General features: G+C 49.0%; 1 protein-coding gene across 2 annotated transcripts in view; it reads left to right on the forward strand.

The window, feature by feature from the left end:
- LOC144161002 (phenoloxidase-activating factor 2-like) overlaps positions 1 to 17174 on the forward strand; it is a 118292-nt gene that overhangs the window by 92635 nt on the left and 8483 nt on the right. For both annotated transcript variants that reach the window (XM_077692073.1, XM_077692072.1), the window contains exons 2-5: positions 1961 to 2046; positions 2182 to 2345; positions 4640 to 4825; positions 12473 to 12579. In XM_077692073.1, coding sequence (XP_077548199.1) covers positions 1971 to 2046; positions 2182 to 2345; positions 4640 to 4825; positions 12473 to 12579 — 533 coding nt within the window. In that variant the 5' untranslated portion in view covers positions 1961 to 1970. The remainder of the gene's footprint in view (positions 1 to 1960; positions 2047 to 2181; positions 2346 to 4639; positions 4826 to 12472; positions 12580 to 17174) is intronic.

Below are 17174 nucleotides of genomic sequence, written 5' to 3' on the forward strand. Positions count from 1 at the left end.
AGTGAAAAGGGGAGAACATTCGGCGACGTCGTTAGAGGTGTAAGCGAGAATTCGTGTAGCCTATCTTGGTGAAGCAGGAGCGAAAATCCCTAAACGCTGCCGAGCCGCGGCATAGCAGCACGCTGTTATGACCCTTTGCACGTCCCGCGCACTTGTAACGTTGTCACGTCAGCCATTTTTAGCGGTTGTTCAGGGCCAGCCCGCCGATGGGAATGAACCCATTGTCAGTTCGTCTCTAAGGCACTTATGTTAACCTATTTATGCTTCTCAGATTATTACATCGGGCTGATAACTGGCTATTTACCGTCATCTTTTGAAATCATATTGATCGCACCTTTTTCCCGTCTAACAGGATGACCACCAGAGGCCATGTAATTACACTATGGTGTTAGTTTCAGATACCTATTAGTCGAATTCATTGTTTTCCTAATCAATAATCTCCCCTTTTGCCTTTTTTCGGAATTTTTATGCGTGAAAACTCTTGCTACCGTTTCGCAGTAATTCTGTTATACAAGTCTAAGTATCTTTAGGCGGGATTTCTTCAATTAATCACCAATTGAGCTTATTGATGACCAATCTACCAGCACAACAAGCGTGTCCAGAGAGAGAGAGAGAGAGAGAGAGAGAGAGAGAGAGAGAGAACAAACGCTATTGTCATACCTTTTAAGGCGAATGCACCGTACGGAAACGTCCGGTATCTTCGTCCCATCAGACGGTGGTCAGACACCCGTGGTCCCTGGCGGCGTCCTCTGCCAGTTGGATGACAGCAGCTTGTATCTCGGGAAAAGAGCTGAGCAATGCGCCCTCGCACTGCTCACTACTTCTATACGTATTACTTGTTCAAAGGCCCGTGGTTTATTGGCATTGCCAGACCATATGTTGTAGGGTGGCTGCTGCAATGCTGCACCCCTTGCCTCTGTGAGAGTACCTATCCGGATAGCTGCGGTGACACAGGGCGGGGTGAGGGAACATATTTGATTGCAACCTGCGCCAAGAAACTGATTTCCGTTTGTTTAGCGCAGTGTGGGCAGCAGGAAATTTCAGTCGGCTCAGTCTATAGCGTTGAGTAATCTCGCGGTAAGTTGCCAGTCTCTACCCCCTCGTCACAGATGGCACGTTGTCGGATTCGAAGCAGCGAGACTTATAGGGTTGAAGTCGAACACGCACCGGGACGTTGCTTTTCGAACGCCTGGCACCTGAAATGAGTCTTTCTTTTTTGCAGGCATGAAAAATCCGCGAGACCCTAGCCATGTAAGCTTCGCTTAAAAGTAGGGCATTTTGAACAGCGCTCGGGAAATTCCTAGGCAATATAGGCACCTAAGGTGGTACAGGCATTTTAACCGTGGTTTGGTGTCGGGTATGGTACGTTATTTCACCACTAACAGACGGGTTCTCGTGCTTCCTCGTGTCGCGGGTGCAAGCACGACAGGCTCGATGTGTTGCATAAAGTGGAGCAGAATCCGGATTTCAATGCCTGTAATAAATAGTGTAGACGAAACTCGGCGTACTTGGAGTTCTCGAGTTTCAATCTTGAAGTCCCCACGAGTCCTCTGGAGTGAATGTACCTTGAAGAGGGCTCGTACCACCTCAAATAAGTTGCCACGTGCGCTAAGGGGTTGAATATGGGACAGCTAGTGGGGAACCTGCACGCTGCCGTCTTATTGGTTCCCCCAGAGGGAAACGTCGGCTAGATTAACGAGAACTCGGCGCATAACCACCAGCAACGCAGAGCACAGGCGCTGGTGGGAGCGACGGCGTGGCCATTGTGGAACACTGCTCTGTGATGGGAACTAAAGCCACGGAGGCCTGTTGTGCTGTGTTTAAATGTCATCATTCGGTCCACACGGCGTGCCCCTAGAGGCAAACGTTTCATGGGGACAGTTAACGGATGGGGACTTTCTTGGCGCGCCAGTTGAGGCGAAAACCCTCGCGGTGACGGCCGGCTCTTTCTCGTGCGCAGAGACGGAAGCATGCGGCGCTGTCTCTTTCTGGCGGCACTGTGCTGTGCTGCGGCGCTGGCCCAGCACGACGACGGGGGCCTTTCCGGTAAGTACGGCGGCCGGCTGCCGCCGCCTCGGCCGCTGCCTCCGCAGAAGAGCAATGCCTACCTGCCTCTGCTGGTCGCGCCCGAGCCCGGCGCCAGCAGTTTCCGTCAGGGTGCCGCCGGGGGGGAATACCCAGGGCCGGACCAAGGCGCGCTCCCCGGGGGCCAGCCGCCGCCGCCGCCGTTGGGCGACTGCGTGTGCGTGCCCTACTACCAGTGCAAGGACGGCAAGGTGTCCGAGGACGGAGGGGGCCTCCTGGACGCGCGCCGCAAGCCGCCGCCCAAGGAGGAGATCCCGCTGGTGAGGGCCCATTGCAAGCTGGGCACGTTAAAGGGAAATTCGCTCGAGCAGAGGACTTGAAACACATAACGGTGACATTGGGAAACTGCACAAGCCTCCCCGATGGCGTCAGCGAAAGCTTGTTTGTGCGATTGGCGGCCGGCGCCAGAAAACGCGACTGGAGATTTTTAAATTTGAGCATATCACTTGAATACTAGCGTGCAGTTAATGCACTGATAACTGTTTTCATGCTTTCCAATAACACGTCACTCCTGCTCGTGTGACGTCATGCTAGCGCGAAATTTGAAGGTTCCCCAACATTTCATGCGTTTTCTCGCGTAAAAAGTCCTTCGCTGCTGGAATGGAGCTTGGGGAGTTACGCAAGGGTCGTTCTTTCAAACTGAACAAAGGAACATTTCCTCTTCGTGGCCCCTTTAAACCTTCCCACGTTCCCGCGTAGTTCGAACACCTTGGCGCACTCGGTTCTTTCAAGAGTGTGGGCAGGCGTTCTACATCCTTCGTATAACGACTTTTAGTAGAGCGAAGCTGCGAATTTTATTTTCCACCACAGCCTGATTAGTTCTGAAACATTCACCCTCATCTCCCCTGACATACTTCCATATATTGCCAGTATAAAACGCTCGTTGTATGTTCCTCGTCTTTTCGTTTTTCGAGGGAACCAAAAAACATTCGCATAAAGCCATCGAACGCGTTGGTAGCGATAAGGCCACACGCAGGACTGAGTGAATGAATCCCAGCGCGTGCTATTTATTCGCTGATCTGCGACGGTTTGAATAGCTTTTTCTTTTTTCTACGGCAATCATGTTCACCGTGTGAGTGGTGTAGCATACCGCTGTTCAGAAGTGCACGCCATGGCGAATCCATCTTGCCGAGTGCAAGTGACATTTCGGTCGTGACATTCATGACACGGGTGATACAAAAAACTCGTGCAGGAGCGGGACTTCAAATGCCTCTTTTCATCTCGGGAACAGTTGCAAGTTCGTACCCGCACGGCTCGCTCTCGTGGGTGCCAAAATTCGTTCTGGCAGCTTGTAGACCTAAAAATTCTGCTTTCGAAGGTTCAACGACCCTATCGGGGAAACCGCTTCGGTTCGTGTATCCAGCGATGCCCTTTTATTCGGAATAGAGCGCAAACGTCTCCACAAACGTCTGTTGTCTGCCCCTTGAAGGCTTATTACAGACGCGCCCGTGAGGGGAGGTTTCGCGCATGTTAGATTCCCAGCCTTTTCAAATGCTTCCACTACAGCCCAGGTGCCGCGTGAGAGTTCATCGCCGTACGCACCACACCGGTGAAAATCGGAAGAATAAGTGCGGCGTAGTGGGCAGCGCACCACCCATGAGGTGGTGCCTACAGTGGTGCCTACAGTGGCCCTGAAGGAGTGACGAACATCGCGAAAAACAAGACGGGAAGGGCGCTCTGCCACGGCGCTCTTTCTGTCCTTCCTGTTGTCTTGTTTTCCGCGCGTTTCATTATTCCGTTATGTTCCAGCTGGCCGCCTACGGTACGTGTGGGCGTTGACGGCATTTGGTGCAAATTTGTCGTCCCATTATTGCCAATCATTCTTATTCTGCATCTCCTTCCTCTTTTCGTTCTTATGGGCGATAGGGTCAGCCCCTTAGCCTTGTATGCGCCATTATGTCAAATGTGTTCTGCTAGCGGCCAATCGCAACTTTTACCGTTAAAACGTCTGCTTTGTGCTAGATGCGAATAAAGACAGACATTCACAAAGTGACCCTGATAGCCGCAGAGCGTACACGCGTTATAAGTAGCTGCCACAATAAATTCACTGCACCCGCCTGCAGTTCAGAGTGAAGGCTGAAGCTAGAATCCTCGAGCAGTGGTGGTTCAGCAGTTCCGGGCCAATCCCCGTTCCCAGAAAGTCCCACCCAAGCCAGTACATGCGCAATTTTCTGGTGGATTCGACGAACCGCGTTATTTCTAGGAGCTTCCCTTTCAAAATGCGGTGCCATTGTGATCATTCGTGGAGCTTTTATTATTCCATTGCGGTCTAGTTTTGTGTTCGCGTTAAACGGCTCCCTCCTCTGAAAGTAGGCAGCCTGCGAGGACAGCTGGGAAGGAAGACACAGATGTAGTAACCAGAGAACGGGCGAGCATCGATGTCGATGGGGTTTTGATCTGCCTTCGGTTCCTGGGCTGACACACGTCGAGTCACTTGAGCAGGTCAGATGTCTTCCCTCTGCCGGGCCGATATACAGATGGGCTATCATTGTTCTCTGGCGGAGAACGACTCCGTGCCTCCAGCCTCGCTTCGTTTGGCCCCGACTGCGTGCAGGACGGCTTGGGCGACCAGAACCAGCAGTGCCCGGGCGTGGACCAGATCTGCTGTGCCGAGCCGTCAGCTGTCACCGAGACGCCGTACGAGGCCTCGTGCGGCATCCGTAACGACAACGGCATCAACAGCCGCATCCTCACCAAAGACGGCAAGGGGGAGGCAGAGTTCGGCGAGTGGCCCTGGCAGGTGAGCCCTTTTTGCGCACTACATACGGCATCCAAGTTTGGCTGTCCCCACTACAGAGCATAAGCGGTATCGCAGAACACGATACCTGCGGGGGCGGCGCATAAAAGATGGCGGACTCTTGTGGGTTCGTCTTCCCAGCAAGTAAATCGAACTAGAGCTTGCTTGTGGGCTAGTTGATGCATTGTAAACCAAGAAAACACTGCGCTGAGTTAGCACGGACGAACGACAGTGAGACATGAGATGCGGGAAGCGTAGGCTTTCGTATGCGCGCATCTCGTATCTCGCTGTCCCTCGTCCGAGTAAACTTGACCTGTCTCTTCTTTTCCCTGTCTCGTCCATACGCGCAGTTTCACGTATATGATGGACCAACTAGCCCAAGATGTTTTACTTGGCGCTGTTTTTTTTTTTAATAAGTCGAACTGCAAGCTGGCCAGCTCTAAGACCTTGATAGACTAAAGAAATGGCGCTAACCACGGCATATCGCACGAAATCGCTGGTCGTTGCGCCAAATTGAGGATTTTTATTTATTTCAAACTTTCCATATGCGATCTAATATGCGCATCGGGCCACAGCGTCTGGACTCTGAAGCGACGCTCTCTGCGCATTGCTTCAGACGCTGCTTGCTCAGATTTGTCACCCGCCCAACGACGTGCTTATGGAGGGGCTGCAGCCGCTTCTTCAATGCGCTTGCTCGCTGGTGCGATCAATGGCGCTCTTCAATTGTTCGGCAGTCTCGTTGGCGCGTTTCAACGCCATGAATGGTCGTTTTTGCCGCTGCAGTCTCAATGAATTCGCCACGTCTTCATCGACTCCCGTTCTCTCCGTTCGGGGCGCGTGGCGTGACGAATCGATTCTCGAACGTGGGCATGTGTCACGCGTTGCTATTGGGGCACTAGGGGTGGTATGCGGCGGTGCCGGGGCCGCGTAAAGTGAGCCGAACAAATTAAATCGATATATCAACGGGCCTAACACTTACTGAAGACCCACGAAATTGCGTATAATTTTACGCAAAATCCACATTCGCCCCATTAGGTGTTGTTTGGGACGAGCTATAAAATTACTTTCTAGCTTTGCGCGTACGCCAGATACTAGAGGGTTTTTGAGAGAAACGTATACCTTGGCACTCCATAACGGCAACGCGAATAAGTCAGCTTTATTGAACTCCTACACGCTCTCGAAAGGACTGTACTCCCGGATTGAGATATCTGGGTCCAGTATTTAGACTACGATGTGATGTCATTCCCAGCACATTTTCACATCGTTGGTGTTATTTCCGGAATCCAGCTCGCCAAACCGCAGGCTTGCTAGGAGAAAATCTTTTGTATCCTGCTTGCAAGTGTTACCCATTCAACTATTTAACCAACTGGCTGAACGCGTATTGGGGACATAATCAACATAATGCGAGACGGTTACCAAGGAGGGCATAAAGAAAGCAGTTGTGCAAATTTCCGTTTCAAATTGTCTGAAGGAAAGCAGAGAAAAAACTTCGCCTTGGCTAGCACCCTAACCCAGAGAACTTTCCGGTTACATGCACGATGTTTCCTCGCACGGGGCACATTGAGCAATCTTAGTGACGGTATTGGCGACGGTAGAAACCACAAACGGTGGCCGTCGGAGCCGTGGTCAAGCTCTGGCGAATGGGCGCCCTGTATGTTTACCAGGCAGGGAGCTCCGGGACCTCTTTCGGCATCAGGGTATCCCGAGCGAAGAAAGTACCCCCATCCTCTGCTTTTATAGACCTTTTCAACTTCTTCGTCTTGGAAGCTGCCATTTTATCAGTGGGCTGTGCTAGCGGCCCTATAATTGGCGGAGTCGACAGGAATATGTAACTGCGCATGCGCAACACAGCCCAGGGCATGCCCTGATCTTATGAAAGATTAACGCATGAAAAGGTTTATACATGGTGTATAGTTCTTTCGAAATTTTCTAAACCCACTGATCGGGCCCCCAACGCGACCGCACCGAAGCGAACTTCCCCCATTGCCTGCCCCATCGTTGCAAATACCTGACAACTTCCCCCGGTTCTGGATCATTGCATCCGAAGACAATACAAAGCCAGTGACATCTCCATCCGTTTTCTTAATAGCTAAGTGCATTGAACGTGTTGTAGGGAAACACTACAAAACCAACTTATCGCTGGATAAATCCTTGTAGACGCAAACAACCCGGCACAATCACAGAAGCTCCTTGACCTGAAAATCAGTGACCTGAAAATCACTCTCCCCACCGGACGCTAAATTCATCACAAGGGGTCATATCCCAATCCGTTCTTTGCAATGAAACTGACTCCGAAGTCCTCGAGCGCCCGCGCGACCTGGGCGTCCTTGCAGTACAGAGCATCAGTATGCGTCGAGAAAACCAGGAAATCGAAACCAAGCTGAGGATCAAAACCAAAGGTGAGGACTACATAGTCCTCACCTTTGACCGTAGTACCTTGCCTGAATTTGTGAATGCAGGCTTTCTTGGATGTACCGTCCGACCACATGTACCCAACCCGCGTCGGTGCTTTAAGTGTCAACGTTATGGGCACAGCACTAACTGCAGTGGGCGTTTAACGTGTGCAAAGTTCGAACTTCGAAGTTCGCACAGATTCATTGAGGGTTGACAGCATTGCATTATGAAAAACCAAGTAGGAACATTGTGCTGGACAGGTTAGTTAAAGAGATAATGGCAGCCGGCGCTTTAAAACAGGTCATAGTCGTGTGTTGGGCGCCTGGACACAGTGGCATTCCTGGTAATGAACTTGCAGACCAGAGCGCCGCTGTGGCAGCACTTCGCTGCGGCGTCGACGTTCAGCAGCTTCCCGATCTCGACTCAAAACCATTCATTCTAAAGACAATCCCTCAACGCTGGCAGCACCACTGGGACACACAGACGGATAACGAACTCCACACTATAAAACCCCAATTAGGCGGCTATTACACAGAAAAACACAACAGAACAACGGAAGCATACGTGTGCAGATTACGAATAGGCCGTACACACGCTACTCACTCGCACGTTCTGCAGGAAAAATCACCGCCACAATGCGACAGGTGCGGACATCGCCTGTCAGTCACACATGTCTTAGTTGAGTGTGGGTACTTCCTCAAGGCAAGGAAAAAGCACTTCCGGGAACTCTACACTCGCGCGATTCCACTTCATCCCTCGATGTTTTTAGCTGATCAACCTTTAATTCCAAGTAAACACCTTTTCGCTTACCTGGGAGATATAGGCTTTTTAAACCGCGTATCATACCACGTGTAACCTCAGGGCTCCTCAGAGTGGCGGAAAGCTATGAGTGTGCATTTATTCTTTACATTCTTGTCCTGCCAACTCCATTTCCCCAATTTTATTGTTTTAAATGAGGGGCTGTATACACCCCCACACTAATCTCTTTTAATATCGTCCCATTTACAGCACCATTTTACTAAAACATCATTCAAAATGATCAACCATTGCGTTGGCGCTCTTTGGCCATCGTTGCCCTTGCGCCGTAAAACAGAATTATGAAAGGGGAACAGCGCAAACTCAGACAGGACACAAGAAGGAGGTGACAAACACGAGCGCTGTAAAACAGATACTTCTACTACTTACTGCACGTACGATGTTTCACACGCAATTAAGCCGACGCTGCGTTTGTATGAGCTTCTTCTTTCTGGTTGAATACATAACTCCACCCAACGCTTGGAGCCCAGCGCCATTTGGGCAGACTGCGGGCACGTGACTTGATACGTGTGCGTAATCGCCTTCGATGTCCACTGCAGCACAAAGGCACCCAATCAGTGCTGGCATATCCTGCACTGTCCACACCCGTTATTTTCCGCCAAGTTCCCCCCATCCTTCTGTTACCGTTCACCAGGAAAAAAAACATATACACCCTTTCTCTTGCTCCTTGCAAACAAACGCCAGAAGACCCTCTTCAAAAGGGTATTCTTTTGTTTTTGCCAGGCTGTCGAAGTGTTCGTTATAGACAGTGAAAGGTCTCCTCTAAGGATATAAATCATTTTAGTGTTGCATGGTCGTTCACACATTGTAAGTTTTCCGAATTACGTGCCCTACACAAATCCACTAGTTTCTAATAACTTGGTATGGGATGTATTCCACCTGAGTTTTGCTCTATGGCCGCATTTGAGCTTTACTGCTGTTGCATTAAAACTACAGGTCCTACTATAAATTTAGCAAGGTAGGCGATCGCATGCGGTGAACTGCACGTAACAGCTACGAATATCGGTTGGGTAAAACGACAGTAGTTAATCGTTGTGGATTCATACTCCAAACATGAGGCCAACGTAAGGTCAAACGTAAGGCAAACACGTACAGGTTTTAGTAGCCCTATTTTCTGTACTGCCTTCGGATAATTTACTGTTTAGGGGGATACACAGAGCTAATCGTGAGGGCCTTCAAGAGTACGATCTACCGATTGTATTAAGCCCTACAAAAATTCCCTATTCACACTGTTTTTAATTTGTCTGCACACATTCGGCCTGAAAGACGAGCGAAACAAGCACCAAGGGGGGCGAATAGCTATATTGTACAGTGCGTGTTCTCTCCGGTTTTCGGTTTGAGCTTTGCCTTGTGATGTAAGCACTTTTTTTCAAGCGACTCAGAAATGCAGCAGTAGTTGACTGGAGCTCTACTTTGAGGACGGGAATTCAGCTGTTCGTTCTATTACAGTCGAGGCAATAATGTTGTTGGGGAAGTTCCAGCAAGGTTCAAGGCATTGGTTTTCCCCCACTACACTTTTCTATTCCGCTCCGTACATTACGTAGACAGCAGTTATTACTTTGCTTTCGTTTGAATTCCACCGCTCTTCCTCGCCTCCAGCTTGTTTTTAAATTCGCGTGGAAGGACATGATCGCGTGGTGCAGAGCACCATATTGTAATCAGCATGAGCGACATACTCGGGCTTGTTTCTTCAGATCCACCCTGAATAGGCTACATACGGAACGAGGTTGGTGTGCAGCCCTCCTCGCGTTAAATCAGAGAGACGAAACATTTTTTTTTACCAAGCAACGATTTGAGAGTGATTGCTCAGTAGTCCAGGGGCACATATGCTGTCCGAGCGGACGTAGCCGTGGTCGACAGCAGGATAGTCTAATAAAATGGATTGTTGGGCGAGTTGGTTCATGGCTTCAAGAAAATTAAAAAGAACGCAAAGGACGAGGACAAAGAAACACAGTAGACGGGACGCGCGCTCACTACCAACTAGTTTATTTCGAAAACCCTTCCCACATATAAATGTCAATACATCAGGGGCGCCCCTGATGTATTGACATTTACATGTGGGAAGGGTTTTCGAAATAAACTAGTTGGTAGTGAGCGCGCGTCCCGTCTACTGTGTTTCTTTGTCCTCGTCCTTTGCGCTCTTAATTTTCTTGAAGCTGGATAGCCGTAGCTGTTACTGCTCTGATGGAGGGAGCGGAATGTCTGGGTACTTGCAGTCTAGTATTACGCGTGTCAGGGTTCCAGGTTCGTGACAGGTGTTTACCAGTCAAAACGGTATGTCTAACCCCCCCCAGTTTTCATTCCGGTGTCATCGATTTACTCGGCACCGCTCCGGGGCTCCCCCTAGCCATCGCTGACACCTTTCACAACTATTTTCCCCCTCGCCTCCACCGATGCCCCTTTCGCAAGTTGCGCAGTCGGCAGTTACCGGCGGTAGGACGGCTGTCAGATGATTGCGAAGAATAAACAAACATGGATGGGTCTAAGAAAATGCTCCGACCATTACTACAGTCCCGAATATAAAATTTGTGCTCAGCGCGAGCTGCCTTCTTGGTCACGGCGCATTTCTGCTGCGTCTCAGGAAGTGTTCGCGTGACCAGCGAACGTAGGCGGCGTGCGCTACTGTGCTGCTACCTCACAGTGCGCTTCCGCCGCCGGACAGCATATTGCCAATCGTGTTTGAACATCCCGCGCGAACGTCACGTCGTTTGGGTTAGCGGAGAATAAAACAGCGTCTGGGGAAAGTGTCAGAGGGAGGGCGCTCCTTGGTGGCGACGAATGAAACGTATGCTGGAAAGGCAGAGTGAGAGATGACGCTGTAGCCGCACGCGTGGTGCTCAACTTCACCCTTCGGTAGACGCTCCTCTCCGTGTTCTTTCTTTCGTCGCTGCTGCGTTCGCTCACTCAGTTCGATCAGTGGACGTAAAAAATGCCATGTCACGCCGTTCAGTTGGCTGAGACGTGAAATGACGTCATTCTTTGAAGTGGTTGCGACAGTTCCGGCAACAGTCTGAACCCGGCCTTACACAAACAGTAAGATGCTTACGACGCGGGAGGGTCGCAGGCAGTTCCATGTTTATCTGCAAGAACAAAGCTTGGATCCGTCAGAGCTTCATTCAGCTTACTGGCTAGGAGGAAGTATGCTCCATCGCAAATTGCGATAACCGTGTTCAGTTTCGTGCTCTGCGTGGACTGAGTCCAGCTTTGCATGTCACCCTTCTTCACAGAGTGGAAGGGCAATAATTTTTTATCTGTACTGCGCACACGGAGGGGGTGGGGAAAAGCGAGACTACGTACTGTCGATGACGTCTTGTTGGTGCACACCAGCTTGGAGGAAGCGCGCCTGCCTGTCGTGCTGCGACTGCGTAGCACTTGAAGTGCAGATGTGCGCTGCCTGACGCGAAAAACGTAGACCGGGGTGAAGTACAGTCAAACCCTGCTATAGCGAACCCGAATAGAGCGAATTATGCTTTATATCGAACAAAAATAATTAACTTACGGAAATACATGGGAAACATATTCCTTATAACGAAGTTCACATCCGATATATCGAACTCTGCGCGCCTAGAATGGCCGCCGAAATGCATGGTCTCGGAGCGGCGATTGAGATGTGGATTGGCCGCGACATCGGAGCAAGAGTTGCGACTTAGACATTGCGCCTCGCACGGAGCGACATGACCCCCGACACTTTCCGTAACTGTTTCCGACGCGCGGGACTCACGACGGAACCTGCGCAGTCAGCGAGTCCGGACCAAGACAGCAGCATCGCTGAACTGTGGGAAGAGCTCCCCCACATTCCCGATGATGTCGCGAGTAAAAGCCGTCCGACGCTTATAATGAAGCGCTTTCGTCAGTCAATGTGCTCCGCCAATGCTTCTTAGATTTTGGAGGACGCGGACTCGAACTGGTGCAAAAAATGTTTCGTGTAGAGAATGCTATGCTAGTTGAAGCCGCCAAAACGAAAGTGAAAACAAAAATCGCCGCTTTTTTCTTTGCGAAGTAGGCAGTTCAGGCGGAAAGTAGCTTTAATACTTGCAATAAATGGATTATTTTGGGTATGGTAACGGCGACTTTACTGTGTTCGTTTTTACATGCGGGGATGATGGAGTTGAGGAAGGGAAGGGGGGGCTCCCGCGGATTGCGAACTTGTAACGATAAGTTCGTTATAGGCGGGTTCGGCTATATCGAACTATTGGATCTATCGAACTAATTGCGGTGCATATTGCAATTCGCTATAAACGGGTTTGACTGTACACACTAACAGACAAGGTGAGGCGCAATCGTGTTCGTGCGTACTTCACCCCGGTATACGTTTTTCGTGTCAGGCAGCGCACCTCTGCACTTCATGATGTTAAAACACCAACTAGCCCACTCCCAAGCCTTACGTAGCGGTTGTTGGGTGAAGTCCCGCATAATCACCCCCCCCCCTCCCTTCGACAGGCGGCTGTGCTGAAGTACGAGAGTGAGATCCTGAAGTTCGAGTGCGGCGGAACCCTGATCGCCAGCCGCTACGTGCTCACCGTGGCCCACTGCGTCGCCCGCTTCACGTGAGTGTCTGCCGGGGCTACGTACACGGCGCGGCTAACGGGGTTCAGGGAAATTGCGCTTCTCTCTCTATCTTGTGTGTAAATGTGTATATATATATTTGTATATATGTATGGATACACAAGAGAAGAAAAACTTCGAACAAGGTAAAATCACGATTGTGGCCTACTTTTCAGCAAAGAGAACTTGCTTTCCTCAGGGCTTGCTTTCCTACTTGCCCTGAGGAAAGCAAGTTCTCTTTGCTGAAATGTAGGCCACAATCGTGCTTTTACCTTGTTCGAAGTTTTTCTTCTCTTGTGTTCTCTACCATCTTCAAAGTTCTACTACTCTATGGATACATATATATATGTATGCATATGTATAAATATACATGTATAAATATACATGTATATATATATATATATATATATATATATATATATATATATATATATATACACATGTATATTTATACATGTATATTTATACATATGCATACATATATATATGCATACATATATATATGCATACATATATATATGCATACATATATATATGCATACATATATATATGCATACATATATATATGCATACATATATATATGCATACATATATATATGCATACATATATATGCATACATATATATGCATACATATATATGCATACATATATATGCATACATACATATGCATACATATATGCATACATATATGCATACATATATATATGCATACATATATATATGCATACATATATATATGCATACATATATATATGCATACATATATGCATACATATACATATGCATACATATACATATGCATACATATATATATATATATATATATATATATATATATATATATATATATATATATATATATATATATATATATATATATATATATATATATATATATATATATATATATATATATATATATATATATATACGTATATGTGTGTGTGTGTGTGTGTGTACTAGCGGTAGTGCCTAGGGATTGCCGGGTGGGCCACTACACCAGTTATGTCTGAGTTGTCATAATTAGGTGGTTCACCATCCGAGTGTGCACAGTCAGGAGCCCCTGACTGCTTTCTATACACGGGATCATCCCGCAGGGGTGCGGTTAAAGGATGCTGCTGGAACTCTGGCTTGATTCTAACTACGCATGAATAAATTGTACCACGATGGTGTGCTGAAAGGTCTACTTACTCATGAGAAGGACATTGTGGTAGGTAATATACCCAGCAGCCGCACTTTTGCAAGGGGTAACGTGCCCTCCTACGGGACGCGCGTGGTTGCAGAAACTCCCAACAGATGGCGAGCGCTATGGTGCGAAGAAAAATTGAACTGACTTCCACTACAAAAGGAGTGAAGTGTTGATATGGTTCACGGGACACAATCCTCAAATTCCATTTTGTACAGCCTTATGGGCAGCATGTATCAGGCAGAACGAATGGGATATATCAGCGGGCTGAACCGTTATTGGGAATTCCGTAAACACGAGTAATTTATTGAAAATCCTGATTCTCCTGTTTCAGTTTATTAGTGATTTCAAAACGTGGTGCAGTAATATTATACCGACGAGTCCCGAAGTAGCGGGACCCTTTGTGAATAATAACGAATTAGCTCAAGCAACACGTAATACGAGTGAATGGCAATCAAGTATGTAATGTCCTGGGATGAGTAATCAATACGAACTAAGGTACACAAGAGGCTACCAAATCAGCGTAAAAAAATTAAGAAAGCGAGAAAAACGGAAAATAACGAATGAAAGTTAAGGGAGAAAAACGGAAAATAACGAATGAAAGTTAAGGGAGAAAAACGGAAAATAACGAATGAAAGTTAAGGGAGAAAAAAGGAAAATAACGAATGAAAGTTAAGGGCGGACATTGTCAAACAAAATACGAGTAGGTAGCGTATTTACTCGCGTAATTATCGCACCTTTGTTTCTCAAATATATCATGCAAATTTAGGGGTGCGATCATTACGCAAGGTAAATTTTTCGCGAAAAACGTTTGAGCGCAGAAAACGCAAGTTGCAGGTCAGAATGTTTACGATAAGTCTCATGAACATAATGAACATAACAAAAAAACATAATAAAAATTCCACCGATCTACCACCGAGTGACTCAAAATGCCGTGCTTTCATTACGGAACGCGCCGGAACGAGTCTGCTGCGAGGTAAGAACAGGTCGACCAATAAGTGGTTGCTGCTGTCAGTGTGGGATTTCACGACATGGCTGCCAACGCAGTAAGCCGAAAGCGTTTGTCTTGTGAGTATACATTATGTGCATTTAGTGAGAGCTGCTTCCGCACCAATAATGAACTCATGCTTTCCGATATCGCTAATGTGAAGTCCGCGGCAATAACGTAGCCCGCTTTGAAAGAGGAGGAAACTAAGGTAAGCGCGACCATCGTCATCGAACTTGGAACACCTACTACATATGGCGGCGGCAAGTTCAGGGTGCGATCATTGCGCGGGAAATAAAAAAAAATAGTCGTAATTTGACGATGACTTCCGCCTGACGAACTTCGAGGACCGCGCGCCACTCACGAGCACACTCGTGATCACGCTTGCGAGCGCGTGCTCGCATAAACGCCTGCTCTAGGGAGGAACGAATCACCCGTGGCCTACCCATAGAACGGCGAACGGGAATTTAGGTCATCATCATCGTCTAAGCTCCTTAAAGTGGGCTGGAAAGTTGGTTGGAAGAGCGCACGGGAATGCATAGCGTGTGGCGCGGCCAGTAGCCACAAAGTGCGCTTGTTTCCGGAGCGGGGTGATGGCGCGCAGGTGGGACAACAGTGGAAGGTTTCTTAACGGACACACAGAAGCTGAGCCTGAGCGCAGACATGTCCGGGATGGCCGCCAGGGCGTGGCTTCTTCCTGCGTTGGCGTGCGTTTGGAAGGTTGTAGAGGCCGGGCCAGAATAAATTGCGTGGTCATCAGGTGCGCCATGGAGCTGTTGCAGAGGCGTTCACATTTATGCAGGAACTGCGCGAAGAACGCGTGGCCTGCCTCCTGAGGTCGATACACGACTTCCCGCGTGCTGTATATGGCTATCATCAAAACCTAAGGGGGATTTCGACGCGGTCGATGACGGAATGCCGCGGTGGCCCGGCTCTTGTCGGTCTCTGGTCCGAGAGGCGAGGAACAAGACGCGCAGGAGCTGTGGACAGTTGCGCTAGTTGGCAGTAGTTTTTGAACATCTCGAAATAGTGTACACTCGACACGGATGGAAGACGGACCCCAGCGCTGTAGTCTGTCTGGTTCCTTTGCCTTGTGTCCGCGTCGCGTGTGCGTTACGTCAACATGTTCGAGGATGCGCACAAGCGCGGGCTTCGGCGGTTTCAAATGTACAAAAGGCACAATGGGAAGAATGCAGCTGAGGAAATGATCAAGATGAAAAAACAAGCCTTGAAAACAATCGAGAGATTTCATCTCCCAGAAAGATTTATTTCGAAGAAAAACATGCATGTATCTGTATAAACACCCTTCACTTCCACACACGCTTCCTTGCACACGGATGGTCTGCCGCCGCTGCCCGTTTCAAGCAGTCGGCTTTCCCGGCCTCTGTTATATCGCCTTTCCTGCCTCTTCGCGCTTCTGGCACGTTTGTCGGGAAGCTGCGGACGTGCTGCAGTGATGTGGCAGCCACCCGTTTCGCGCATACCTTGCATTGCAGCAGTGTTCGCCAAACCGGCCGTTGAAAGATCGATCACTCTGGCCTATACTGTATAGGGCAGACTCGTATACGCTATACACCACCTGCACTGGAAAGAGCAATGCAGTCGGCAGCAACATATTGTAACGGCAACTTTTGTCCAGCACCGCTACGGTTGAAGGATGAAGCACTCAGATGAAGGTTTCAGACGTTCAAACTTTAACTGATTTAATTTACGGGTAAACATTGATGAAATTTGGCACAGACGAACTTGACACAATTACACTTATTATATAGATGAAATAGACAGTCAAAGTTTCAGAGTACTTAACGGGACATAGTTGGCGGGCGAATGGCTCCCGGCGGGAGGGCACGACAACGAGCGGCAGAGTGCGGCTCTCCTGGTGTTGCTCTCTCTCCTCTCAATCGCCAGAGGGGCCTCGTTATATTCGCTTTGGGGGGACGCATTGGGGGAAAAAGCGCATCCTAGCGTGTGCGGACCGGGTGGAAAAAGGCTAAGGCACACCCGCAGCCAATCAGGAAGACGCTTCTTAGCTCCAATCAGACATGTCCCCGCCAAAGTGAAAAGGACCAAAAACACAGACACAAGGTTTCGACTCGAAAACGCGCACTCGGAGAATTACGGGCGTAGAGCAAGTAGTTAGACAAAACGCACTAAAGTAAACAGGGGAAAAGGGAAGGTCGTCGGAAGTACACAGCGGCCCGCGTAGGCGCGCAACGGGGGGTCGGAGACTCCAGGGCGTGCGGTAACAGAGGCCGAGGCGAGGGTTCGCTTCCCCCAACAGCCGTCGTCTCCCGGTCGGCCGACGGGCAGACAAACGCGCCGAAGCCGTTTCTCAGAAAAAAGGGCCAGGGCCCAGCCGCGTCCGAAGCGCTTTTACACACACATTTGGGAGGAAGAGCCCCGGCGGCCGCACAGAACTAAA

Source organism: Haemaphysalis longicornis, unplaced genomic scaffold (genome assembly GCF_048455015.1).
Source record: "Haemaphysalis longicornis isolate Haplotype H1 unplaced genomic scaffold, Haemaphysalis longicornis Haplotype H1 scaffold_11, whole genome shotgun sequence".
NCBI lineage: Eukaryota > Metazoa > Arthropoda > Arachnida > Ixodida > Ixodidae > Haemaphysalis > Haemaphysalis longicornis.